The sequence below is a fragment of the Falco punctatus genome (assembly GCF_963210335.1).
Source record: "Falco punctatus genome assembly, chromosome: 3".
NCBI classification, from domain to species: domain Eukaryota; kingdom Metazoa; phylum Chordata; class Aves; order Falconiformes; family Falconidae; genus Falco; species Falco punctatus.
The window spans coordinates 71,518,042-71,545,402 of record NC_137582.1 but is presented as its reverse complement, the minus strand read 5'-3'; the positions used below and the strand labels follow the sequence as shown (position 1 = coordinate 71,545,402).

The 27,361-nt window shown below is 40.6% G+C and overlaps 1 protein-coding gene across 6 annotated transcripts in view; it reads right to left on the bottom strand.

Annotated features, from left to right (window-relative positions):
* AHRR (aryl hydrocarbon receptor repressor) overlaps window positions 1-27,361 on the bottom strand; it is an 88,632-nt gene that overhangs the window by 56,809 nt on the left and 4,462 nt on the right. For 4 of the 6 annotated variants that reach the window (XM_080378585.1, XM_080378592.1, XM_080378584.1 and 1 more), the window contains exons 2-3: window positions 12,665-12,736; window positions 5,982-6,163 (exon numbers count right to left, since the gene is read on the bottom strand). In XM_080378585.1, coding sequence (XP_080234711.1) covers window positions 5,982-6,163; window positions 12,665-12,726 — 244 coding nt within the window. In that variant the 5' untranslated portion in view covers window positions 12,727-12,736. Of the gene's footprint in view, window positions 1-5,981; window positions 6,168-12,664; window positions 12,737-27,361 lie in introns of all 6 variants that reach the window. The other 2 variants (XM_080378587.1, XM_080378586.1) reach the window with 1 other exon arrangement.

Below are 27,361 nucleotides of genomic sequence, written 5' to 3'. Positions count from 1 at the left end.
GGGAAATCCTGGAATGGTTCTTCAGCAGCAGCAATCCAAGGCACAGCAACATGAAGACAATGAACCCAAAGAAAGGAGACTTCAGTGCTCCTGGAGAACTGGAAGGAAAAATCTCAGAGAACAGATATCTAAGGGAAGGAGGAGCTGGATGTTCTTTCAGCAAACCACTATGAAGCAGATAAGTGGAAACTATCTCAGTGGCAGTGAAGAGTGAGCAATACAAACAAAGACCATCTTAAAATCCTCAGTTCTTCAATGACTGGAAGCTCAGAAAATATTTTTAAAAATGAATGAAATAAAGCACAAGTGTATAAGGAGAAACAAAAAAACCAATGTATAGCATAAGATGTAGCAAGAAAGCAAAGACTATGAAAAGCATACTGGAAGTCCTTCAAACATACAAGGTTGGGAAAAGTTTTCTGCTACTCAGCAAAGAGGGACTAACAGATAATGCAAAAAAAAAAGTTTAAGTGTATATTGCCTCTTTTTGCTTCCGTCAGCTAGGATCAGGCAGATACTGCCACTAAACACTAGCAACAAGGTTAGCACCTCAGGTGCTTGGACAAGTTTAGTTGCACCTGGTGAGACTCATTGCAGTGTATTCTGAGAGCGAGCTGAAGCATATTCTGCTGTACTAGCTATTAGTCAATGAGAAATCACGATGGAAAGGGGGGATTTTGAAAGATGCAAAGAGGACAAACATGGAGCTTATCTTTAGAAAGCATGGGGAGAGAAAACCAAAGATATCAGGACCACTAAGCTGAGCTTCAATCCCCAGACAAATACTGGACAAAAATATCAAACAACTTATTTGTAAACACTTACAGGTAGTAAGTAGAAATCAACAGATCTGTCAAGGATATGTTGCCATGTTACACTAAATTAATTACCTTCTACAAGGTGGACATATGGATAGAAAGAATAGCTATTACATGTCTTCGTAACTTTAAAATGGCTATTCCTACTGTCTCATAATGTTTTCATAAGTAAACTGAAGAATCTTTTTGGGAGTCCAAGCTTATTTAGGAAACCATAAGCTGAGAGAAGTTATCAATCATTTGCTGTAAAATGGTAGGATGGATTGCACATACCCTAGATTAATCTTGAAAAAAGACAAGCAGAGCGACAAGAACGATTAAAGAAAATATAGCCCTTGCAGGAAAAACAAAGGAGCAGGGCAGGGCTGGTTTGTCTAAAGAAGAAAGGACTGAGGGAAACATGGGATACCTTCATGGCTGTAAAAGCTGAGGTGCCACAAGAAATTGTTCTTCTCCAAAAGAAGGGCTTAAACTGCAGTCAGAGAGCTCCAGCTTGGATATTAGGAATTGCCAAGGAAGGTGTGGAATCACTCACATTGCAAATTTAGGAAAACATTAGACAAATGACCCCTGAGTTTAGGCATGGCTGGTTCTTTACTCAGGAAAGTCCATTACAGGCCTGTTTCCTGAAGTCTTAAGTTCTGCGTGGAAGCAGATGAACTAACATTTGTAGACAAATTTCTCAGACTCTACTGTAATTCAGTTTAAAATCCATATATAACTTTAGTCTAAGGCAGGTCAAACAACTTGTCCCCATACTTGGCTGTCACTAATTTTGGAATGATCTGGATTACAATTTAAATATATTCAAAGTTTCTGTAAATTTTATATTTATTCACAGTGTTAATCTATGACTCCCTATATTCCTTATTTAGTCATCCATAAAGGTATCAGATTTTCAGCTTTCAAAATGAAATGAAGCTGGAAGTAAATACAGAGAAGGCACTGAAGTCTGAAACAAACACAAAGAGTCAAAATTATACTGCAAGGGAGATTGTTGGGATGATGCTGGGTTTTGTGTGTTTGCATTTCTCTGCATATGTGCATGTGTGCATAAACGCAAAACACACATTTGTGCATGCATAAAATGTCCAGATGGGAAAAATAACAAGCTATTGAATTATATTACTTTTCATACAAATTACATAATGAAGGACTTAAAATACCCCCATGTCTTGAATAATCAAAAAATTGCTCCATATTTAGGTCTCTACATTTGCCACCTAAGACTGTACTCAACAACATGTTATCATATATTAGGAATGCTCATGGCTAAAAGGATTAACGTTAGCGGACGGTACATTGAAGGAAAGTTTGAGTGGCCTACTGATACAAGTTTAGTCACTAAGAACTGAACAACGAGGAGCTCTAAGCCCTAGTTGTAACTATTGGTCTATCTACATTGGCGTAACTGGTTTTCCTTACAGGTGACGGGAAGCTTAAGTTAGCCGTCTCTCAGAAAGGATCTGAGGTGCTAAAAGAACAAGGTGCTATTCTTTTTACATTTATTTACAGAATTAATACCTGCACTAGAAGGGAAAAATTTAAACAATCGACAAAAGAGTCTGTTTTGAAGTGGAGCAAGACCACCATTTTTCCGCCAGTGGAAAAAGTGAGAAGAGGCACTAAAGGTTGTATTGTCAAGAGTGGTAAAGGAAGAGAGGCAACAATTAACCAAGGTGGAACATGGCCAAGACAGAGGCTCAGCAAGCTCAAGTGGTCACAGCCACTAAGTGCCACTCCACTCCCACAGGAGCTCCACCCAAGGCAAATTTTCATCAGGGCCAAATGGCCAGCACAGCTTTCCTGTAGCAGTTGGATGCCTCTCCGTCTAAGCAGTGGTTCAGATCCACGCTGCTTTATACAAGAAACCTAGTGGGACTGGAACATTATTGCCGCAAGCCATTTTGAAGTGCCTATCAGAAAAATGGAAAATGACTAAATGCATATGGCCTGGGGTGACCGGGGCTATTAATAGAACCACTGTCAACTGATAACAGAGATACAAAGACTGTAAACCAAGTAGACAGAAGAATTGTTCTGAAGCCAAAGGAAAACATTTCTAAGAATGAGGGAGGGTATCCACCACACTGACTTAAACTGAATACTAGAACAATCTATCTCAACAACCAGATCTAAATTTGGAAAAGAACCAGGCCTTTGCTTAAACAATTTAACGAAGATGAATTGGCCATATGCTTCGAGGTACTAACCTGTAACGATCACCAAAGAGGGAATAAATCACTGATGAATAGTCTCTATCCCTAATACCTAATTCTCTGAAAAATTATTTTCATACTCAAAATCAATATGGTGAGGTCACTCCACACCCTTTAATTGGTTATTGATCTTTATAAATACAACATTTGTGCTACACACTGAGTATTGCAGAGTAGCTACTGAAAGGACATCTAGTGGTAAGTAAATGAGTATGTCTAGAAATCACAGGGACTGTTCAAGGTGTGTAATTGTCATGGGAATCACTGAACTATTATGGGTTGAATCTGCAATGTCATATATGAACTTATGTGCCCAATAGCACTGTTCATAGTTCTTAAAAAATGGCATTCTTACAAGCACTTTTTAAAAGCCTGGAATTTAAGCTTAATTTCCTTAAAACTCGCAGAACAGCCTTTTAAACAAAAGATGCGCATTCCTGTGTATCGTAGATACACAAATTTGAGTCTCCTGAATCTCCACTGCATCCATTTTAGGAATATCAGATAGCTGAAGAGAACTCATTACAGCTATGTTTTGCTTGATATTCCAGCCAAATTTCAACTTGCTCATCATCATTCCTTGGGTCCTCCATTTTGCCACTCCACAATATCCTAAGCTATTCCTTCCCTTCTCAACTTTCTCTCCTATGAAGGCAAACAGTCAAAGCATATAAATTCTACACAATTGAGCTAATTTTACTCTTTCTTTTTTTTTTTTTTGTCCATCCAACTTTACAGCCACTTCTTGCCCGTGCTTATTCCAAACCCCTTAATATGTACTAACAGCCTTGTGACCAGGAGATGCCCACAACAGAAAGCTGTATTCCAGATGGAGTCATGCTGGTCTCATGCAGGGAGGGATTACAACCTTCCTGCGTAGTGACATGCTGCCTCTAGGCAAACAGACCAAAATCCACACTTGGCTTTCTTGTTCATGTCAACATATCGTATTACAAGCATAGAACAATTTTCTGACCACTGTCCCTCTTTGATTATGGTTTTTATGTTCCCTTTCCCAGGTTTCTCTTTTCTATTGAACACGAGTTCCTTTGGATTAATTTTCCCTGAGTGAATTCATACGGATTTGCTAGGTCATTTTTTCCAGATATAAAATTGGATTAAAAAAAAATGTAACAACTCTGTATGCCACTGGTCTGTTCTCTGTCCTCACAATGTTTATAACAGCTCCCAACTTAGTACCAGCCTTTAACTTAAAAAGCCACAAACAAGCCATTTCTGCTCTTCTATCCTCTTTCATCACAACAAAGACTGAAACACTGAGATGGATATTTTTGTTTGCTTTTTTTTGGTGACTTCCTACCAAAGTTTTTGTTTTAAAACAATCAGATTCTGCCTTATTTTTCCACAACTACAAGGGAGTAGATTGTGACGTCCATGAAGGAGGCTGCAGCTCCTGCTCTTACCCAAACATTAGCACCCATTCCTCACCCAGTTATTTCCATGGATCGACCCTCCTCCGCTCCACCCTTCTGAAGCTCCAGCCTGCTCTTGTCTTAAAATGGCACGTAGTTTCCTTCCTTTACTATAAACAATGCTTTCTGTAACCTTAGTTTCATGATGTAAACACTTAAAAATAAGAATGATGGGAACACCAACTATGTGTTCAATTAGGTAATTTGGGGATTAAATTAAATGAAATCTCTCAAAACATGGAACATTTCAGAGTAACGAAGTCTGGCTTTACTCGTTTTCCTTTCATCCCATCCTGTAAAAGAAAGAGATGATGAATCTCAGAGACTCTGGCAGAAGAGCAGTAAAGGCAGCTGAAGACAGCTTATTGCTTGTGAATCCAATAGAAATGAAAGTAGAGCTCAGAGGAAGAGGACCTTACACTCAGGTATGTGTTCAAAGGGAAAGAGAGGCACTCTGTACACTGCAGGATGCTGGAGGCTGGGCAACCAGCTGCCACAGTTGACATGGGAGGCTCCTGCTATCAGTAATATCACCATCTGTAATCTGATGTCAGCTTGTAAAATGCCCTGCAGTCTGCCAAAGCCTCTTCAAATTGGCATTTCTTTTATACCAAGATATATTTTCTAAGCAAGAAGCCAAGCAACAGATACTATTCTGCAGTCAAAACCAAAAAAATATAGGCCTCCCTTGTATACACTGTGCATAATAAGGAACAGTAACAGGCAGGAGTAGTAAAGGAAAAATAACGTTCATAAAATCATACTTCTGTTTATTTCTGCAGTCCACCTATAAGTTTTGGTCAATTATACTCCTTCAAATAGGCCTCCTCTTCTTTTTTTTAAATAAATGCAGAGAGGATTTTAATTGTTAAATCTCTAATCTGGATTTTGCTCTTGTGAACTCTTCAGCAACAGAACTAAAACTGTCTGCAAATTTGGAAGAATTATTATGTACATCTGAACATGCACATTTGGCTTTCATTGTGCCGTGTTCCAGACAGCTACAAAACCAAAGCATAGCCTAGCACAGCCTTAGTCAACACTTCAGACTCTGGGTCTCACTTATCCTGAAAGACAGTGATCTTTCTGGCCTTCCAAGCAAGCCCTTGTGTGTCCCCTTGGCATACAGCAAATACAGGTAATACAGTAGCTGCTTGACTTCCACATCACATTTAAACAGGCATTGTGAACATGCACGACGATAGCTTCAAAAAGGGAGTTCAAAGTATCTACAGGTACTACACCTGTCCCCAGCCTCTTTGCCGGTTTAGGGCTTTTGCAGTCATGTTTCCCTGTTTCCTAGAGCCTGCTGAGGAAGGGCGGGAGTTATCCCATTATTTGCTGAAAAACACACAAACAGCATAGGAAGAAATGCACAAAATTTCCAACGCAACATCCTGTGCACAAAATAGGTTTAATAATAGAACTTCTTTTTTATTTTCTTTACCAAAATAATATGACTTCTTAATTTCACTTTAGGTTTAGTACAAAGCAGCAATAAAGAGACCTACCTTGGAAGAAACTTTTGACTCTGAGATAGCTGACACTAAGGCGCAAGATGGAAAGTTTGTCCAGCTTCGATATGATGTCAGGTGGAAAAGGCAGGAGGCTGGCCAGGTGGTCCAGCTCTGCGTTCAGACGGTCCCTGTGTCTCTTCGAAGGATTTGATTTTTCATTCCCAACTGCAGGCCTTCTGTGGTGGAGAACACATTTTCAATTACCTGTTTTACCTCCAGACAGTACAACTGCAGACTGAGGTGCTATGTGAAATTACTTTATAACAGTCATATTTAACCTAGCTTCTATGAAAACCCTTAAAGTTTCTGTTCCTTGTCAAAAAGAGATTTATTGTCCTGTAGTATTACCCATAGTGCAAAGACATGGACATCAGCCTCTCTTTTCACATCTGCCCAGTGAAAAACAGATGAAGAACTGAGATCTCTTACTCGGGACACTCTCACCTTAGGGAAATGGGTACTATCTTCATGTTCTAGTCAATACCAGGAAACACAATTTCTCATCTATGTTGTACAAATTAGGGTCAGAACAACAGAGGAGAATTACCGTGACTAATGCATGAACCCATTCAATACCCACTGTGTTAATTCAAAGCATCTTAGTTCCCTCCATTTAAAGACTCAGTTAACCTGTGGGTTAGGAGACAATTAAGAAAAGAGCCTGTCTTTCTATATGATTTTAAAAAGTACAGGAAGCAGGGTGAAGAGATGTTCTTTCCTCAAGTTCAGAAGTCCTGTGAACATTCTAATATTTTCCTGCCTACACTAGTAATAACAAAGATAATTTGGTTTCTGTCTTAAGAACATTGATATTCCTCCCAAAACATTCCTCCTGAGGCACCTTCTCCAGAAAAAGAGACATTGAGACAAATCAAGGACGAAAAGATGGAAAAATACTCAAGAATGGGAAATGGTAGGCAAGGGAAATATGGGCATGCTAACAGTTTCCACTTTTCCCTCATTAAGTCAAGGATCATAAACTTATGTAGCTTAGCTAGTGCTCCAGTGAAGAATCTGGGTAAAAATAAGTATTGGTAGCACTTTACTACTACATTTCCAGGCTCCACATATTTACTGTATTTTTCAATCATAATTTTAATTTTTGAGCATTAGTATTTCACAAGGTGGTTAAAGGGTTAAATTACAACATTTACATGTCCCCTTCCTAAAAGTGCAATATTAATTTATCATTGTAAGTGTTATAAAAAAAAAATGCTGTGCTTTAGGAATTAGTTTTTAAAAGATCAATGTTTTGTACATTAGGTTTGAAAAATTCATTGCTACTTTTGAGAGCCTCACTTCATTTTAACAGGACAAAATTATGGACAGAATGAATGAAAAAATGTTTGAGGCAGGTATCAGTGAAAAAACATAATTCCTGCTTTTTCACTCAGAATTACCAATACATGACCCTTCAATAACACAATGAGTTGCTTTCGAAGACATGGGGGAGATTTTGTTGATTTGGATCAATAAATAACTTTCCCCTATTAGAGAGAACAAACATGGAACAAATAACGTAATCAACAAAGAAGGAATACTCTTCACTTTTCCAGAGTTAACTATTTTTCAAAAAAGGGTGTACATATTGGGCACTAATTCCTTGAAGAAAACTGTGAAGCTCAGCCATCCTCACTGCGGCAGCAAAAGGGTATGTGACCTGTGGAGAGGAGTAATTTTATGGGAACATAGTCTGTAGTTGAGCAGAAGCTATAGAACATAAGCTTTTACTAATTGCTCTTTACATCTGACAAACCAGCTGAAGCAAGGAAGCAATTCATGACAGAAAAAAAATTAATTCCCATGAGGAAAGTTAGACTGATGAGTTCAAGGGGTAAAAACTGTCAATACCAACACGGAAGAGAAATAGAAATTGCTCAAGCCTATTTACTACACAAAATAGTGACTGTTGTGTACCAGAACGGAATGGTTTGAGGCAGTTATGGGGATTGCATTTGTACTGAGCACAAGGAACAATTTTCTGGAGATTGCAGGGAACAGTGTAAAAAGACTACAAGAGAAAGTTAAGAACAGAGTCTTCCTGAAAATTCAAGGAAATGATTCAGTAAGGGAGTGAATCCAAACAAACAGGGGCTTGATGTAAATGGTAATTAGGTGCCAAGTGGATGCAATTTAAAACAATGCAAGTTCCATGGAAAGGCTAGCTTTGCTATCCATAAACAGAAAAGGGCAGGCAAGGAAAATCTTCCATGGGCTGCTTTGAGGCAAATGGCGATTTTAGCCCTTATTTTGAGCTGAAAGTGGATGGTGCTTGTTGTGTTTGTGTTAAACTCTGGATTCTCAATCTGTGTAAACTAGGTCGGAACACAGACGCAGCACTCACTCTATGATACCTTTTACCCTGCTTTTCATACAACACTTACTACAGAAAAGTAGCAATTAATGAAGTTGGCATTTCCTTCTTTGCATCATTAAACAGTCCGAATTCTGCTCAGCAGTAACAAGTATTTGCACCTGTACAAGATGCTTACCACCAGTCCCCATTCAGTAGGAACTGAGTGTGGGAGCTAGTGCAGAGAATATTTTCTGTTTCGGTAGAACGTAAGGCATTGAGCCATTTGCACGGTAATGATTCAGTGTGCCCATGACACACAGACCACCACTAGTGTAAACCAGTTTGGTGAGCTTGCAGAGGAATTTCCTGCAGCTACTGCTCCGCCGGCTGTTCACTACCCTCTGTGGGAGCCCTACCCTGTTAACAAAAAGCTCTCTCTGAGTAAGTTTTTAAAGTATGCTGAAGTGTTCAACCAGCAGATGACCTAACCTGAGAAAAATCTAATCATTTATTATGATGGCAAGCTTTCAGTAAGAAGAGAAGAAAGAGACCATGAGATGCAACAGATAGGATAAATGCAACATAACAGCAAAATGATGATGATGACCTTACTGACCAGCACCCACAGCCACCGAGCTGTGCTTGGGAGTTGCACAGGTACCCTGGCAGAGCTGAGCTCCAGTGCCTGCTGTATACGTGCAGATGTTCACCATCTCCCACAAACCAAAAGGACTGAACAAGAGAAAGCAGTTTGAGAGAAAGGGGGCCTTTGCCTCCTTCTACCTCTTCTGGGTCTTCGCCGCAAGGAAAGATGAAAACAGAACTAACAGTCAAGAAGAGATCACACCAGCAGAGCAGATGAGAGGTGGGATAGTGTGATACCAAGTAGGAGAAAGGGCTGTGCCACAGAGGGCCTTGAAGTGAGAACTAGGAATCAGGAGAGAGCTGCACCTCCCGAGGTCTCTGTTTACCCTGGCACTGGTACAGTTCTGGCTGAAGTGGGCAGTTTGAAGCAGTTACAGACACACTCAGAGCTAGGGCAGCTGTAGCTTGCCTGTAAAGAGCTGTAAAACATTACAAGAAATGTTTTGTGGAGGGAGAGAGTTTTATAAGATGCCAGGGTTTCAGACAAAGAAGTGGCTGAAGCTCTCAAACGGTAATTCTATTGAAGCATTGCCTCAGCATTTCTAGTATAAGTATTCATTTTAGCACAGTGATATTAGTTTGAGGTTAAAAACGAGACCTCTTTAGCTTTCAGATGCTTGAATTGCCAGTAAAATGTTAGATTTCCACAGGAAACAAACACTTGGTAGAAAACATTTCCTTTAGTCAAAACTCAGGTTCTCTGGCTGAAAAGCATATCTGATGGAAATTTTTCCATCTGTCCAAGCTCCAGGTGTTTGAATTGAGTCCATAAAAGCTAAAATTCTTTAGTGTAGACCACATCTAATGGGACTTGTTTGGAAGCTTTCTGGGGCAAAAGGAGAACAGCTTGAGGGATTTATTTACATGCATGTATAAAAGTAGAACTTGAACCCAATGTATTGTTTGAAGAACAGCAACCTAATGAAGATAGTCTCTCCTAGTTCTGCATAGAGAAGACTACCGAAACATATTAGCTCCTCACAGTAAAACAAGTTTTCCACATATTCTTCCATGGTCTTGTGGATATCTGCATTCTTCCATGGAACTTTTCCATAGATTTTCATCATTGTTCTGTAGAACTACCTCAGAATAGAGTTTCTGTGTCTGGAAAACCATGAACATAATGAGCAATATTATTCTGCGATATCCTGGATTAAAAGCCAGCTGCAGGTTCACCACCTGGCTTGACAGCCTGATGACAAAAATCTGACAGAAAGGCAGAGAGCTGGCTTCCTGGCATGCACAGAGTATGGGTAGATGTGAACATCCCAGTTGCCCTCTGCAGAGGGCAAAGGTGCAACTCTCTCCTTTAAATCCTGACCTTCAAAAGGACTAATTCATGAATTCCTACAAAAATTCAAGTATCCTGCTCAGGCTGGCACCTGAGCTGACTTTTTCCTGTGTCAAAAGAAAGTTAAAATCTAGAGGCAATTAAAGTTAAGAAGAGAGGAATCCTCACTAGAACTGGCCAAAGAATTCCCATCAACATTTTTCGGGTGAAAAATTAGGTTTTTTCAACTGAATAAATAGCCCACCCAGAACAGGTGGGGGGCATCTACCATGATTTATTATCAGAATGACAGGAGAAAAAGTAGAGCAAGGCTGTGGAGGAAAACGCTATGTGCTATCAAACAAGGAAAAAAGCTGTAACAAAAATGGTACGACAGATCAAAATCACGGTTAAATATACTGTTTAGTTAATAGGCTTTGTCTACCCTTCTAAATTCAAGACAAATGATTTGAGGCAACATAATAGCAAGGATACCTCAGAGTCCTGAAATGTAAGTTCTGTAGGACTGAAGGATAGACCGTGAAAGGAGCTCTGTCAGCCCGTCTGTCTTGGACATTTGGAGCTCTTTAGATGAGAGTTAGGAAGTCCCCGAGTGAGGGAATGAGCACAGGAAAGGCTTACCAGAGACCAAGCCCACAAACAGATAAGGTTTGAGGAAGAGACCAGTGTTGCTAAGAACTGAGAAATCATCCTCAGCAAGCGGTAAGTAACTAACCACAGAAAATAGAGGCTGTCTTCAGTGGGGGGAGCTCAGTGTTCTAATAATCCAAATGATTCCCTTTAACCAAAACAAGGTTTCTTGATCAAAATTGTCTATGTACTGGCTGGATAAGCTTATGCACAGGAACCTGTACTGCAATCTCACGGCAAAGCTAATTTCAAGGTAGGATTAGCTGCAGTGCCTCCCAAGGTCAAAGTAAGTGAGAATTTGGTTCTGAACCGATTTGAAGGCAGAACTCCAGAAGGGCTAACGAGGACAGTTCCATCCTTTGTTAGCAAGTAGTTTTCTTAACCATTGCATTTATGTAGAAGTCATGTTTGAGAGTTCTAGCTAGCACATATGTTCCTCAAAGTAACTGCAACTCTCCCTTCTTTCTCAAAAGAGTTACAAGCCATAAACAGTTCTGCACAGAGGTAATTTCACGTACTGGAGCGGTTCCATACCTCATGCAGTTTTAAAGTTAAACGCTTACATCCCTTACCTGCACAGTAATGCAGAAATGTTACATACGTTTTGGATTTAACACTTGAGGTTTTGCAGGAAGAAAATTTTCTTATGTCATTATTTTTGTCTATTGAAATCATCACCTATGATGTATTTCACACTAAAAGAAATATTTTAAGTGGGAACAAGTGGTTCATGTGCAAATATTCTCCAAAGTCCAAACAAAATCAACAGATTTCCCTCAGAGAAACTCCCTTTTGACTTTAGACCAATATATACAATTTTAAGCCAAGTGGGTTATTTTTAGAAGTTCTGAACAACTGAAAATAGGGAAATCTATTTTAGTTACCTTCTCATCCTTAAATTGTCTGTGAAGGCCACCAGTGCTAGTTCATAATTTTAACACAGTAAAAATGTGTGTTTCATAACCATATAATCAAGTGTAACACAGAAGATGTGGGATGATTATATTCAAAAGCTTCATTTCACAGCGTGGTTTATAGCATCTGGAAAACATTTTATATTTGAGTGATAGCAACCTTTTCCCCCTCCCATTTCAACATCTCCCTTCCATTTCAAGGATCTTGTAGTAACAAATTCCCACTGCTCTTTTTCATTTTCTGCTTTGCCTTCACACATACAATTCCTTTCTCCCACTTTTCTCCTAATGAAAGTGATCCCATAGTAAATAGTGGTTTGAAAATGATGCGTTCTTTCTGCAGAAAGTGAGTCACCAGCCTGCTTTTCAGTTGGCTGAACTGACCCACTTTCCAGGCTCGCACATGTTGGACTTTGCGATGCCCCAAGCAAGGCTAAGCCAAGGAACAGTGAAGGGGGGAGCACCATGCCAGCGCACTGGTGCCACTCAACACACAGCTTCTCAAAAGGCTCCTTGACCAGGTGGCAGGGAACAGAGGCACAGAGGTGGCAGCCACCCCTCTGGCCTGTTGCCCAGCTGACATTTAGTCCACCAGGATCTTCTGCCTGAGAAAAAGCGCTGTCCTCCGCTTCTCACAGCGGCACACCCTGCTACACACCACAACCACCAGTGGGCTCCTCCTGGGACACCTAGAGATGGTTAAGGATGGGTTGACCCATGCTCAGCATCCTTCCCACAGCCGGTCTTGAAGAGTGAGCCCCCCAGCCAGGGGTTTCTCACTGCAGAGAAAGAGATTAGGTCTCTCCTGTGTCAGTGGTCCACAGAAGGAAGGGAGTCTTTCTTGTACCTCATTTGTAGCACATTCAGAGGGAGATGCCTCCTAATGAATATGATACTTAACTGTTTCTGAATGGGTTTCCTCCTTTTCCTCCCAGCATATAGGCATTCCCTTGGAGGAATCATTGTTTTGATGCTGAAAAACAAAAGGAATAGGTTTCTTAGTTTAGAGGGTTCTGTGTTTCATACAGCTGCTCAAGATGACAGCACCAAGAAAGTTCAACTGAAGAAAATGTTCTTGGAGCGTCACATTCAACAACACTAAAAAGCACGGTGGCATTAGTTAATATAGAAGCTGAAAGCTTACTCTAATTTCCTACCTTAATATTATTAGAATATTGATGTTTATATTCAATTTTCATTTTTTCAAATTAAGCCTACTATACAATACATGGTATAAAAATGGGTATAAAATACAACCTGTTTGCTGGAATCCAAAATACTTTTTTCCTTGTATATTCACTTTTAAATTCAGCTAAGCAAATAAGAATGAATACTACTACCCATCATCTTCTGCAGGGAGGATTTCACAGCTTTAATACACAGGAATATTGTCTTCCATTACTGACACTGTGATAAGTAGAATGCAATTATTTAAATCTGCATTTTTCCAGGTCCTCAAATCCCAATTTTCAAAGGCTGAAGGGTATAACTGCTGGCAACTCACACAGTATTGTGGCTAGCACTAGGACCTAATGCAGGTGACAATTTTCAGACAAAATTTCACCTTATTATTGCTCTATTTAAGCAAGTTAGCCTTAGAGACATTGCAAGCTCTGAAACAAGTCTTTGCATTCAGCCTGTTTAAATTTTCCGGAGACTAGCTGAATATTGAAGTCTCTTGCTTTTCTGTCTAAGAGTATTTTAGTCCTGCTGTGTGCTGTTGAGTGGTGGGTGCACCCTGCCCGAGAGGTTACTCTGTCTTAAGAGTATTTGCTGCTTTGTGCAAGATCGTAAAATTAAGGGAAACTTCTATGTCACTGAATCAAATCCCATGCTACTAAAGACACATACATCATCTAATAGAAATCATAAACTTAGTGAACTTGATTTAAAAACTTTAGAGGAGCTTTGCTTTTCATTGAAAGACAGATTTCTGATAACTAGAAACCTTTTACTTTCCAGCTTAAAATTGTTCATGGTCATTTTATGCTCATTTGTTCTTCTGCCAACATTGTCTTTTAGTTTAAATAGCTCTTCCTCCTCCATTGTGTTTACTCATTGGCATATTTTTAAATAGCTGTCATATCTTCGGTCAGCCTTCATTTTTCTATTCTAGGACAACCCAAACTCTTTTATTCCCTTCTCATGTTACAAACTCTTTATTCTTCCTCTCACCTTAAGAACCTTTATTTTCTCACGTCAGTCAATCTGTCTAAAGCATGGATAAACATAGTCATGCACAGCATACCAAGTAAAATCTAAAAGTATTTCATATGTGCAGATATATATACATATTTATTGAAAAGACTAATTCTTTATGGGAATTATTTCACTTGATTCTTGTTTGAATTTTCCTTTTTCATAACTGTTACCAAATTCATAATTCACAGTCATCCTGTGGTCACCTAATACACAGTTCTCTGTTTTCATGCATAACTTCCAATAAACGCACAGTTTATGGAGGAAATTAACTTTATAGTGCCAAAGTGCCTAACCATCCCATTCATACAGTTAATCTCCAGTTCATTTTTGTTACGTGAGAATTGTATCCTCTTCTCTATTGATGGCACAAGCAACTAAATTTATCAGTATGCTTCTGGTTTTGCATGAAATTTCTTAGTAAAAATATGATTGTCTCCAAACTGATAGTTGAGGAACTCTGCATGCAGTTTCCTCCCTGATCAGTCATTTTTCTTTCAGCATATGCTGTTGACCCAGTTCCTTCCCCTAACCCTTTTAATTCTTTACTAGTCCTCAGCAGCACAGCAGCCTTCACTAAATTGAGATAGATTAGGTCCACTGTATTTCCCTCATCTAGAAAATCAGTTATCGTATCAATAGAAAGCTATCAGGTTACTTTGTCAAAATCATCTCCATTTTTACTCCATTACACAACTAACCACAGCCATTAATGGTTCCTTCCTTGAGAATTCTTTTAAAAATGATGTATAGTACAGGGAGCAGACAAATAGGTCAGTAGTCGCCTTCTCTCAATTGTAGCTGATGGTGGAAACACCAGTCATTCTCCATTGGTGCAGCGTCAGGTATAAAGTTCTTCCAGAAATAAACAAAACCATTTTTTTCACTATTACTAGGATGATTTCATATGACATCAGATGGGTGAACTGTCTGGCTAAAGTCTATGAGGGATATGACACAGTGCAATAAATACCACTCCAGGTTAAGAAAGTTTGAGTATCCCACCGCCTTCACTTAAAGCCTTCTTGCCACCTTCAAAGACCTTGTCAGGTTAGTCTAGTCTACAAGCTCTTTTTTTGCAACAGTCCGAGAGTTTTTAAGATTTCATCTACCCTGGGTGGGTTTTCTGCTGCAGAGGGAAGCTGAAGTGGTGTGAAGATGATAAAAGAATTGCTGAAGTTTCTTGTGAGACCTTATATTAAAAGGTATTTTCTTTGTATTTATGGTGGGTTGATGCTGGCTGGATGCGAGGTGCCCACCAAGCTGCTCTACCATTCCCCCCTCTTTGACTGGACACAGTAGAGAAAATATAATGAAAGGCTTGTAGGTCGAGATGGGGGCAGGGAGATCACTCGGCAGCTGCCATCACAGGAAGAACAGACTGGACTCGGGAAAGTCTAAATTATTACCAATCAAATCAGAATATGATAATGAGAAACAAAACCAAATCTTAAAAACACCTTCCCCCCACTCCTCCCTTCTTCCCAGGCTTAACTTTACTTGTGAATTCTCTACCTCCTCCCCCACTGTGGCACAGGGGGACGGGGAATGGGGGCTGCAGTCAGTCCATCACGCATCGACCCCTCACGCTCTTCCCCTGCTCCAGCACGGGTCCCTCCCACGGGGTGCAGCCCTTCAGGAACAGAGTACTCCACCACAGCTCCCCTGTGGGTCCACAGCTCCTACCAGAAGCCTGCTCCAGCGCGGGCTTCGCAGGGGTCGCAGCCTCCTTTGGGCATCCCCCTGCTCCCATGTGGGGTCCTCCAGGGGCTGCAGTGATATCTGCTCCACCACTAACCCCCACGGGCTGCGGGGGGACAGCCTGCCTCACCAGGGTCTTCACCTGGGGCTGCAGGGGAATCTCTGTTCCTGCGCCTGGAGCATCTCCTCCCCCTTCTGCATCAACCTGGATGTCTGCAGAGTTGTTTCTCACATACTCTCACTCCTCTCGAGTTGCAGTTGCTGCAGCAATTTCCCACCCACCCACCCTTCTTAAATACGTTACCCCAGAGGCACTACCACCTCACTAATGGGGCTCAGCCTTGGCCAGCAGTACATCTGCCTTGGAGCTGCTGGCATTGGCTCCCTTGGGCATGGGGGAAGCTTCTAGAAGCTTCTCAGAGAAGCCACCCCTGCAGCCCCTACCCCACCCCCAAAACTTCGCCACACAAACCCAATACAATATTGTAATACTTGTGTTCTGAGTCCTTCCCATCCATAATATGAATCCATGACTCATAGTTCATGTTTCAAAACTGTGTCACATGCTAGACTTCCCTTCTCTTGTCTTCATGAGCAAAATTACAAGGAGGAAAAAGACTTGGACAGCATAATTCAACTGAAAACTGGAAGTTAAGAGTTCATTCAATTTCCCAGAAGGACCACTTTGTTTTAAAACTCATTCTGGTTCAATTGATGAATATGTGACAGCAAATAGAAATAAATAAAAAGGCCTCAGTATTCAAACAACTGAAAACCAGGAAATAAACAGAAAACAATACGAGCTAGAATTTATGACGTGTAAAATGCTGGTTGAGAAAGATAAAGGCCCAAAGGAAAATTCGCAAGTTGCAGCGCTAAAGAGAAAAGATAGTATGCTTTTTAGAACATTATGAACAAAAGTCTAAAAAATGTGTACAGTGCTTATTAGATAGAGATGGCTGTACATCAGAACTGTGTAAAATGTAAGAGCGTTGAACAGATTTATTTCCATTCTCTGAAAAAGAAAGAGAATCATGCACTTGCATCAAGTACGAATAAACCGTGCACTCTTCAGGCTTTCTACAGGAACTTTCTACAGAATTAGGACAAGGGGTTACCACAGCAACATGGTATGAAGCACTGCCTCAGCGACTGCACACCAGCACCCCAGATCTGTGTGCAGCCAAGAGGTGCTTCTGCTGCTACCGCTAATGCCAATAATGGCATGCAGATAAAATGATTTTGAGAATGAATGTACAGGTGTAGAGGAATGAAGGCAGTGGGTTGATTAGCATTGTTGATATAGGGTTTGTCTCTCTGTCCACTTCTGATTGCTCTAGAAAATCCATGATCAATCTCCATGTTAACGAGGCTGTAACAATTTTGTCTCTCCTCAAGGCAGCCTCAAAAAGTACCTTTCCAATGCTTTGCCATTTCTGAATGCTGAAAACCTTTTTCACTGTAACTGGCAAATCATACTTTTACACCATACCAGCAGAATTCTTACTGCCATTTTACCATATTTTACCCCTTTTTTCAAATATATCCATAAGCATTGCAAATATAGAATTTGTCTCCCTGTCCACTTTTAATTGTTCTAGTAAGTCTAAGACTAATCTCCATGTTGTTAGCAATGTTGTTGCAATTTTATCCCCCCTTGAGGCAGCCTCAAAAAGTATTTTTCCAGCATTTTGCTGGAGACATTTTTCAGCATAACTAGCACATCATTTACTTTGCACCATCCTAGCAAAGTTTTTATTGCCTTCCTGTTATACTTTATGCTTCTTTTTTCAAACAGATCTATAAGCATTATTAACATAGAATTTTCTTCTTCTGCACCCATATCAATTAGTCCCCATCTACACTAGGCACCAAAAGTTGCCATTTGAGGTAAGATGGACAATAAATATTTCAATACACCCATATTGATCAGTCATCAACAGCTCACCTCTCACAGCATCTGTTATGGGTCACAGGTTCTCCCGCTTGTCTCAGCTATGTCGGGCACCAGTTGTTTTAGCACAAACTAATATGCCACAACAAAGTTTTTACCATCAGTCAGATTCAACTACCAGTGCTATGTCTCCTTCCTCCAGAAACAAGACCACACTACCCCTACCACCCCAACCAACCAACCACCCCACAGTCCTCAGAGCCATTTAACCACTTTGCAGGAACGAGCTACAGCTGCACATCATCCATGTCAATCAACCCACTGCCTCTGAGGCAAGGCCACAGCTGCATGTTATCAATGCTGATCAACCCACTGCCTTCATTCCTCTACATAGGGGAATAAAGACAAAATCAGAAGAACCATAGCTAATGGTCCTAAAAATATGGTTGAAAATAGCACTTGAAATTGTTGAGCTGCACAGAACCATACACCAAGAAAGCATTTATTTTAGAAATTGGAGAAGAGCACACACTCATGGTCCCATCTGGACTGTGCCCTCTTCTGATCATCTGTGAGTTCTGCTTTGCACCACTGGGGCAGAACAGCCCGTCACCACTGCGGCAGGAGGCTGGGGGCTCCTGCCCCTGCCAGCCCACCAGCCTCACGTGGGAATGGGAAACAGGAAGAAAATGGGGGGATGGCACTCAGCTGCTCAGAACAGTTGTGTTCTTTCCTTTCTTTTTCTCTCTGTAACATGAATGAGAGTCCTCACATGCTCTCTCCGTCTTTGAGTGAGGACAAAGATAAACCTAAAAGCAGCAACCTTCCACCCCTCCAGCAGCAGAAGAGGGGGCTTACAAGGTTGAGGAACTGCAGGAGGAGGAGAACCGGGACTGAAAGGAACAGAATTGCTGGGAAAGGGCAGATGTGGACCATGATCATTCACTTTCTTATGTCCGACGCTTTTAATCACTGCTGACATTAAGTCGTAAGGAATCTCTGAACACTGGGGAAATCCAAGCGACTGAAAGACAGCTGCTATATGACAATCTTCAGAGAAGGGAAACATAATGGTCCAGCTAACCACTGGATGGCGAGACTGACATCCATCCCAAGCAAAATACCAGAAAAGCTGATCAGAAGGATGAATTACATCACTTAGCAGCATTCTATGGAATATCATGCTCTTTGGAGTGAAACCAGCTCACTGAGAAGTTACCACCTTTAGCTGGAATTCACTTGTATTAGTAATTCATTTAACTTAGCAGCACAACATTCTGATTTTAAAAAGCCACAACGAAATATGGTAGTGCAGAGTTTCTGTAAGTAAAGAACTTGTCAAGTGATGATAAAAAAAAAAAAGAGTAATTCTAGAAAAATCACTGCTAAATATAAAGGTTTTTATAAAGATCTTGACAGGCAACAAGGTTCAATACAAAGCCATTGGTGATAACATTTGCAAAGTTATAAAAATTTAGAAGACTGGTAAATAATGCTGAAGACAGTGAAATGGAGCAATCTGGAGTGCCCTGTAGGCTGATTCTGTTTATCCACAATGCATTTTAATACAGCCAAATGCAAACACTCGCATCTCAGAATATGGTATGCAAGTCATTGCTACTGAATAGGGACTGCATCCTGAAATGCCAGTGATTCTTGAAAGGAACTAGGGATCAGAGTGAAAAATGAATACAATTCATCCCCTGAGCTCCCAGGAAGGAGCTGCTGCAAAGGCAGCTAATGCAGTTGCTGACCTAAGTGAAGTGATTTTACCTCTGTTTACAGATACGATGAGACTGATGCTTGGAACAGTGTGTACAGTTCCCATGTAAGTGTTTTTCAAATGATAGAAATTGGAAAGGGTGAGGAAAGAAGCTAGAAGAAATATTTGCAGGCTGAAGAAACTGCTTTGCATAGAAAAAAGAATTTGGTGACTTGAGTAAAGCGAAGTACTTTCATGGGGAAGATACGGGTGCTGAATTATTTTAATCTGAAACATAGCAAGCACTTAGTGAAGCTGAAGCCAGATACATCCAAGTAAGAAATAAGGCATTGATCTCTAACATCATGAGCATTTAAACAGTGGGGCAAGCTACAAAGGATTTAATGGATTCTTTGTCTGATGTCTTTCTGTAATGTACACTTCACCCTAACAGAAGTTAGGCTTAAATTAAATAGGAGCAGTTGGGCTGAACACAGACATACTCATAAAAAAAAGTTTGGTAGCTTTGGTAGCTGTAGGAGGTCAAATTATATTATCTGATCATCTCCCCTTTCATTAAATTTTATTAATAATTTCCTTCCCGAATGTGATCACATACCATGCATTCAATGCCAGAACTACCGAAAAGGGCTGTGCAAACCACAGCTTCAAAGCAGTGCAGGATTCGAAGAGGCAGCCTGGGAGTAAGGAAGTTGCGTTCCCATCCCCACCGCACCACACAACTGTGGCACAGCTTCAACAGGAAAGCCAGGAGGGGATGGTGCTGGAGTATAGCTTGGCTTTTCACAGGGTTGCCTTTCTACCTTGGGAGGAGCAACTCTGGAAAAAGACTTCCACTCGCAATGGCTAATCATCAAAATCGAAATCTACCTTCCTGCTGTCACTAAATTAATTGTGATTAGCACGTTTCTGCCAAATGCTTTGCCTCTGATGAACGGCCACGTTTTAGAGAAAATATGATAACGGCTTTGGATATATCTTTGCAAACAGCATGCAGTACTCTTTCCAGCTGAAGCAGCCCCACTTCAATAAAAAAAACCAGAGCAGAGAGTCACAAAAATGATTAAAGCTTGAGAAAACGAGCCCCACAGTAAGAGTCCAGGAGCTCAAACTGTTTGGGTTATCAAGGAGAACAGCAACAGAGAACTTCCTCACAGTAAGTAACTACATGATGTAAGAAACAAACATTTCGTGACAGAGATAAAGCTAATTCTAGCAAGATCCAATTTACAGAATTTGAGGCTAATTAAATTCAAATTACAAATAAATGAGGATATCTATTAAAATAATTTACCTAGGACTATAGAGGCCTCTTCATCACTGAGCCTTTTTTTTTAATCAAGATTTTTTTTTTCTGAAGAAAACTATCAGACCTCTGTGGCGCAGAATTTTTCTAAGGATATCTGATGGTCCATGTTTTACATGAGATCAAAACAAGACCATGGTGGCTCCTTCTGGCCCTATAACTTACTTTTCTGCCTCAATCTTCTCTCCAGTGAAAAAGGAAGAAGGTTAATTCACAAACCTGAAGAGTTGCCAGAAATATTAATTGACTAATAAAAAGGCATATAGCACTTGACTTACAAAGGGTGTTCTGCAAGTACCGGGGATCATATGTTGGGTTCCAGCACAGCTAAGGTTGTCTGACATAGCATATATATATAAACTTTCTTTAGTTTCCCTCAAAGAAAATATGTACAAGTTTTGCTACATTAAGAGCTTCCGAACCAAAAAACAGTTTGCATGTGCTCAGGAGACTTGTGGTGGTCTGACAGTTATCTATAGTTTCTGCCTGAGCTGAGCACACGTCATCCCCTTCATTCCTCCTACAGGCATCTGCACTACACATATGCATCCCCATGCGCTTTACATGCCTCCCCTCAGAGCAGCAAAGGCAGAGCCAGACCTTCCCTCTCGCTGTTCCTCCCCATCCTGGTGTGCTCTCCCTGCTCCAGCCGCTGCGCCCAGAAGCAAAGGACTCCAAACACCAGGCATGGGATGAGGAGTCGGCATGGGAAGGGCTGGGAGGGGACAGAAGCAGGCTGCTTGTGGTCCTGAATCTCAGCATCCCTAAAACCTGCAGACAGACGCTGTGCCTCATAACACTCAGAAAGGGATGACTGCTTTTGAATTATCACTAGGACTTCAAAGTAACCGTCAAAAATCCAGGATTTTTGCCAGAAATCGGGTAGCCTGCGCCTCCCAGCTGGAGTCTCCCACCCAGGTCTCCTGCGTGCTCCTTTGCCATCACTGCTTGCGTTCGAGGGAGAAGTGTGAGCAGATGGAGGCAGACCCTGCCCAGCTCACGGAGCTTTGGGGAGGAATCAGGGCTGTGCTGTGGCTGTAGGAATGAGGGCTGCGTGAGTGTAGGAATGAGGGCTGCGTGAGTGTAGGAATGAGGGCTGCGTGAGGCACGGCACGCGATTACAGCCCGTGACATCAGAGGCATCAGCCCTCGTTTTCTGGGAGCCTTGGTCTGATTTCCAATGGTGATGAGCTCTCAGCGCTGCAGCTGAAGGTGCCCAGAACTGCTCTCTGAAGGAATGGACGCCAAAGGCTGCACCTGCTGGAAAATCACCTTCCGAGTGCCTGGCATTGCGTAAATGAGAATACATCTTTCAGATTTATCTCTCCTAATAAGACCATACGTCTCAGCAGTATAATAAAGATTAATTGAAAAAGATTAAATTAAGTGGTTTCAATGTACTTAGATATTAGAGTCACAATTATCACAGAACTGTCTGTGACAAAATTAATAGCACCGTGTTTGCATGGGATTTGAACAGTGCGTAGTATGGAACTGGGACCACAAGGTGAATGAGGACAATAGAAACAAAATACGCAATTTCTTGGTGTAGTATGAGATTAAGTTTAGTGCCTGTCCACATAGCTGAGGAATTCACATTTCATCTTTAACTCCCAGGTTTCCTAATTTGCAAGTGCAAGACTCTGAAACATGGCAGCCCTTTGCTACAGGGTGGATACGCAGCTACACTCTTCAGGAATCTTTAGTAGAACAATAAATTCAATCACTATTCTTCCCTCGCAAATGAGTTCATTTGGGGACTAAATTATCTCATCAGCCCTCCTTTCTTTATTTGTTTATATAAGAAAACCTGAAAATAAGTTCAAGGACACTTTTTTTGAGCCTTGAGGATGTAAATAGCTAACTTCTAAAAAAGCTTAGATGGAGGTGGGGTTTTTTTTAAGTCATGTTTTACAAATTAAGCTTGTTTTAGAACTTTTAACATGTGCACTGTGTCACTTCAGAAAGGATACAGACCATAGCACGTAAAAAAAACCCCACAGAAAAAATCAGATTGGCCATAAATCTGGTACAAAACTTTACAGTTAGTGGAGTGGCATCTCTATACCAAGCTTGACTGTGGTTCTCTACTGTCTTTGCCACAGATCATCTGAGGACAATACGGGGCTGCTGCAGCAGCGGAACTGTCCTTTCCACCGTAAGGTGTGAGCAGTGATGAGAAGTTTGCTACAGCTGGGGCAGTTAAGGTATTGTCTGACCCATATGGATTACATGATGATTAACAAGACATTAAGTCTCACATCGCAATCTTGCCCTCAGTAGAGATATTAGTGTAGCATGTTTCACCTTTAAATTCTCAGGAACATTACATCTTTGAGATCAATATCCCTCTGTTATTTTCCTGGTGCCAGACTAACAGGTCAAAAGAAGTAACTTCTGGAGAATGAAAAGCAGATGCTGTGAAAGCCTAAATATAATTTCCATAGCAAATTTGAATAAAACCAGTAAGATAGGTCAATGAAATATTTCTGCCATGAACGTGTAGTGTGGCAGGGCCGTAGTTCAGCTGTCTCCAACCTATAGCTAGTTCAGGTTCTGGGAGCAGTTTCATTCTGGCAAGACAGCTCAGTACAAGCTAACAACTTAAGTATATTTATCTAATGTATATTTAACTTTTCAGATAACTTCTGCCCCGATTTAGCTCTGTGCTGTCATGATAGTTTATCAGGTTTGCCTAGTTCACTGACTTGTCTACGCTACTCTGCAGTTGCAAGTGAGGGATAAATACCCTTAGATAAAAGAATAACAATTTGTTTTCACAAGACACACATGGCCTTGCATTGGCTGCGTTTTGGGTTGGTTTATCCTCACCCCACTGTGTGTTGCTCCACTCCCCTGTTCCACCATAAGGTCGTACATGTTCCAGCACCCATCCACCACCACGATGGGGTGAACTAGACATGTCACTCTGAGTCACAGAACTAGCCACAGGTTGCAAATGCAACTATGAACTACAAAGCTATGCCGGTCCTCCAAACGCTCTTCTAAGTTCACTAGCATTCCTGGTGTTACCCTCCCGACCACCTATGTTTTAATACTCTGCTTGTCATTTCATCAGATGCTGACTGTCTGGGCTTTGGGACTCTCTTTGGAATACTAGATGAATGATCTTCAGTAAGACTATTTATCACCCTACATCCACCAGGACAAACTGGAAGTGTGGTGCAATTTTGGAGCAAACACTAACAATGTGATGAGAAACTCTGAGTTATACAAAGGGAGGCTGCAGATAGATGAGAGGATTCAACAGATGACCGACAAAGAGAGAAATACTAGGAACTGTTTTTAGGAGTTTTCTACTGTAAAGCCAAAATGGAACTAATTGAAATAGAATTTTTGTCAGGAAAGGATTGCTTACCAAATCAGGGAGACTCTTCATGGTAGCCAGTAAGCTGGTGATCGCCTCCTGCAAGTGGGCCAAGACACAGCTCCAAGTGTTTTGAACACACCATAATTGCTCTCTCATTTCCCTGATTCCTCTCTTCCTGTCCATAAAAGGTTTCTTAAAAGGTTTTAGTTGCACTCCAGCACAGAACAGAAGTCAAAATATGTGACATCTCATACATGTCATCTATCTAGTTTTTCATGTTTATATATATGATACATAAGTCGCGTATGTATCATATATTCATATATTTCTGTATCACTAGAGACAGTGTGGAAAGAGAAAGAAGTGGCCGTCTCTGGCTCAGAGACATAGTGTGTCCTCAAAGGAGCCTCTGTGACACCAGGAGAACACAGCACAGCGTTTTGCCCAAGAAAAGAAAAAAAAAAAAAAAAAGAGGACTGGATCCAAGGCAAACAAAATGGGGACTGACATCTTTATTATTATAAAACTTCTTATGAAACGTCTGTGTGTAGGAGTGGGAGAGCAGGGAGAAAAATGCCTTATAAACCTAGATGTAACATCAGCTTGTTGGGAAGATGCAATCCCATTCTTCTGGCTTTGCTCTTCTGTGTTCCTCCTTCTCAGTGATATTCAGTCAGAGAAAAGGAGAAGCAGACGATGAAATGCCAAGACTCCCATAACAGAGGTTCAGCAGAGCTTAGATATATGAAGATCCACAGAAAAAAAGCCAAAAACTTTCAGGACAAAAATAAGGTGTTTTCCTCAAAGCTTGACATGGGAATGCAAAGAAAAATTGAAATGTAACTTGAAATATTTTCTCCTAGAACTGAGCACGTTATGTTAACTTGATGCCTAAATTGACATTGCTATTATTGTTATTGCTGCAATTCAGTCTTTTAAAATGTTTTTGCTACAAGTGTAAGAAACACTGCAGCATTTGAAAGAAGCAGGTCACAGTTTAGAAAGGCAGACCAAGAGCCAGGCTGGCTTATGAGTTGTCAAGATTTTGCTCAGTTCTTGCAAGTGTTCAGTTTCATGAAGTACATGAAAATCAGAATGAAAACTTAAAAGTTCCTGTTCTTTCAGATAATAGAACCTGAAGACAAAAGTAAAAATAAAACCTGATGTAGCTATTATTTTTGAGATTACAAATGTAGCTAAACAAGTTATACGGGTTGAAAGGCTGGCTAGTTTTGTCTGCTGTGCTGACAAGGCACTACTCCAGCACCTTGGTTCGGATACGTACTCAAGTATTACTGCAGGTCATTAACTATGGCTGTATAAGTGTACGATTTCTTCCCCAGGAACACAAATTTCTCCTTTGTAAACAGTATAACATATCTATTCCTATTCTGTTTCTGAGATCTATGGACATATCTACAATTTTGTTTGTTATTCGACAATTTTTGGCACATTCTATTGCAAATAATTTTACTCTTTTAAAGACACATCTCCAGAGGAAAAAATACATTTAAATACATTTGCAAGTTGTCTGCAGTACAACTCTGTCTTCTGTTTATATCTGTTACTACCCCATACTAATCAATATATAAAAATTTATTCTCATTATTAACCCCAGCAGCAGTATTTTCTATGTACTCCTTAAATTACTCATCATATATTTTTAGATTTTTAAAAACTAATTAAATTAAACTTTCATAAACAAGTAATGACTGCAAGTATTTCACTTTATATAATCAGCGTAAGACGTGGAGGGAAATTTAATCTTTTGCCTTCAAAACTCCCATAACTTTTTTTAGTCTCTAAGATGAAAAAGCAAATGTTTTATGGGTACATCCTACCACAGTATAATTTGTTACAAAGCATTGCTAACATCCAAAACCACCTGACACTAATGAAGGAGCTAGTTTAACATTGACTGATTCTCACCTACTCCTGAAAAGCAGCAATAAACAGTAATTTTTCACTGAGTGAAAATCTTAGGGAATACCCCCACTTGCAGGGTAGGGGAGAGCTCTTTTAGCTGCTTTTATAGCATGCTTTCCCTCCCCAGTCCCTGAACACCCGTCTATCCCAAGACAGAAGGATTTTGTTAATCATTTCATCTTTGCAAACGGGGCTGAAAGGACCCTCAAGAGATCATACAGAACATCCCTCCCTGCTTCATACAGAAGCAGCTGTACCAAAACTATTCAGAGGTTTCAGATCAGAGAAATGGCTTGCAAGCATGAAAGCCTTGTCTGGTTTTTTTTGTAGCTAAATCAATTGATATAATAAAAAAGCGCCACATCTTTCTAGTCTTTTACATGCTTAGGCCATCATAGCTGTAATGACACAGCTGCTGAACCACTTCCAAAAGCTGCTTATACTGAAGAAGTATAGTTTCTATGAGTACCCCAGAGATTTTATTCCAGCATTTAACTATTAATAAAATCACAAATTTTTTCCCAAGCATCTTAACCTAAATTTTCCTTACTGTGATGTAAGATATGATTCTATCGTAATTTCTTGCCCCAGCTGACATGAACTTAAACAACAGTTTAAGCTCAATTAATTTTGCAGCTAACCCTATATTTCTAAAGATTTTTAACTTTTTCCCCTTTACTCTTCCCATCTCTAGACTAAACAATTATTTCAATCTTTTCTTGTAAGTGATGTTTTCTAGGTATCTGATCATTCCTGCTCTTTCCTCTGGACTCTTAATTTGGTCTGTACTTTTTCTCAAGCTCTCAAATGATCACAATACTCCAGCTAAGGGCCTACCTGGGCCGAGTAACATGAAAAGATTATTCATTATCTTAGAAAAAACACTCCTATTTTTACACTCCCATTTTTACACACTGTTTTCACAACAGTGCAATGCTACTGACTCATATTTAGTTTATGATCCACCAAACGTCCACATCCTTTTTGCCTCAGCCTGTGTTGCCTAGCCAGCTATTCTCCGTGCTGTATTTGCGTATGTGATTTACTGCTGACTGAAGGTAAGTGTTTGCACAAAACCTTACAGAATCGCATCCTCCTTGGTTTTCTGGAAGTTGTGACTGTCAAAAATCACTCTGAACTCGATTCTCATCTTCCAGGGTGCCTGAAACCTGTTTCAGCTTGGTGACCTCTGCAGGCTGAATGCCCACATCATTCAAACCATTCATGAAACCGGGAACAGCTCTGACCGACCCCTGCAGAGTCCCAACCTGAATGACAGTCTTCCCAACATACCCCTCCAAAATCTCTAGTACCCTTATCCTTCGCCCACAGAACAACCTCAGCAAATTTTGCTTCCCGAGAAGACACTGTGTTTGTGGAAGGATTCCTCATTTGAGGGCAAGGAGAGGAAGACTCAATCTGACAAGTGCACCAGGAGTGCTCAGACATCAGAAAAACACATTTTGGAGAAACAAACCCCTGTGAAAGACGAGGCCAAGAAGAGCCACTTTCCAAACA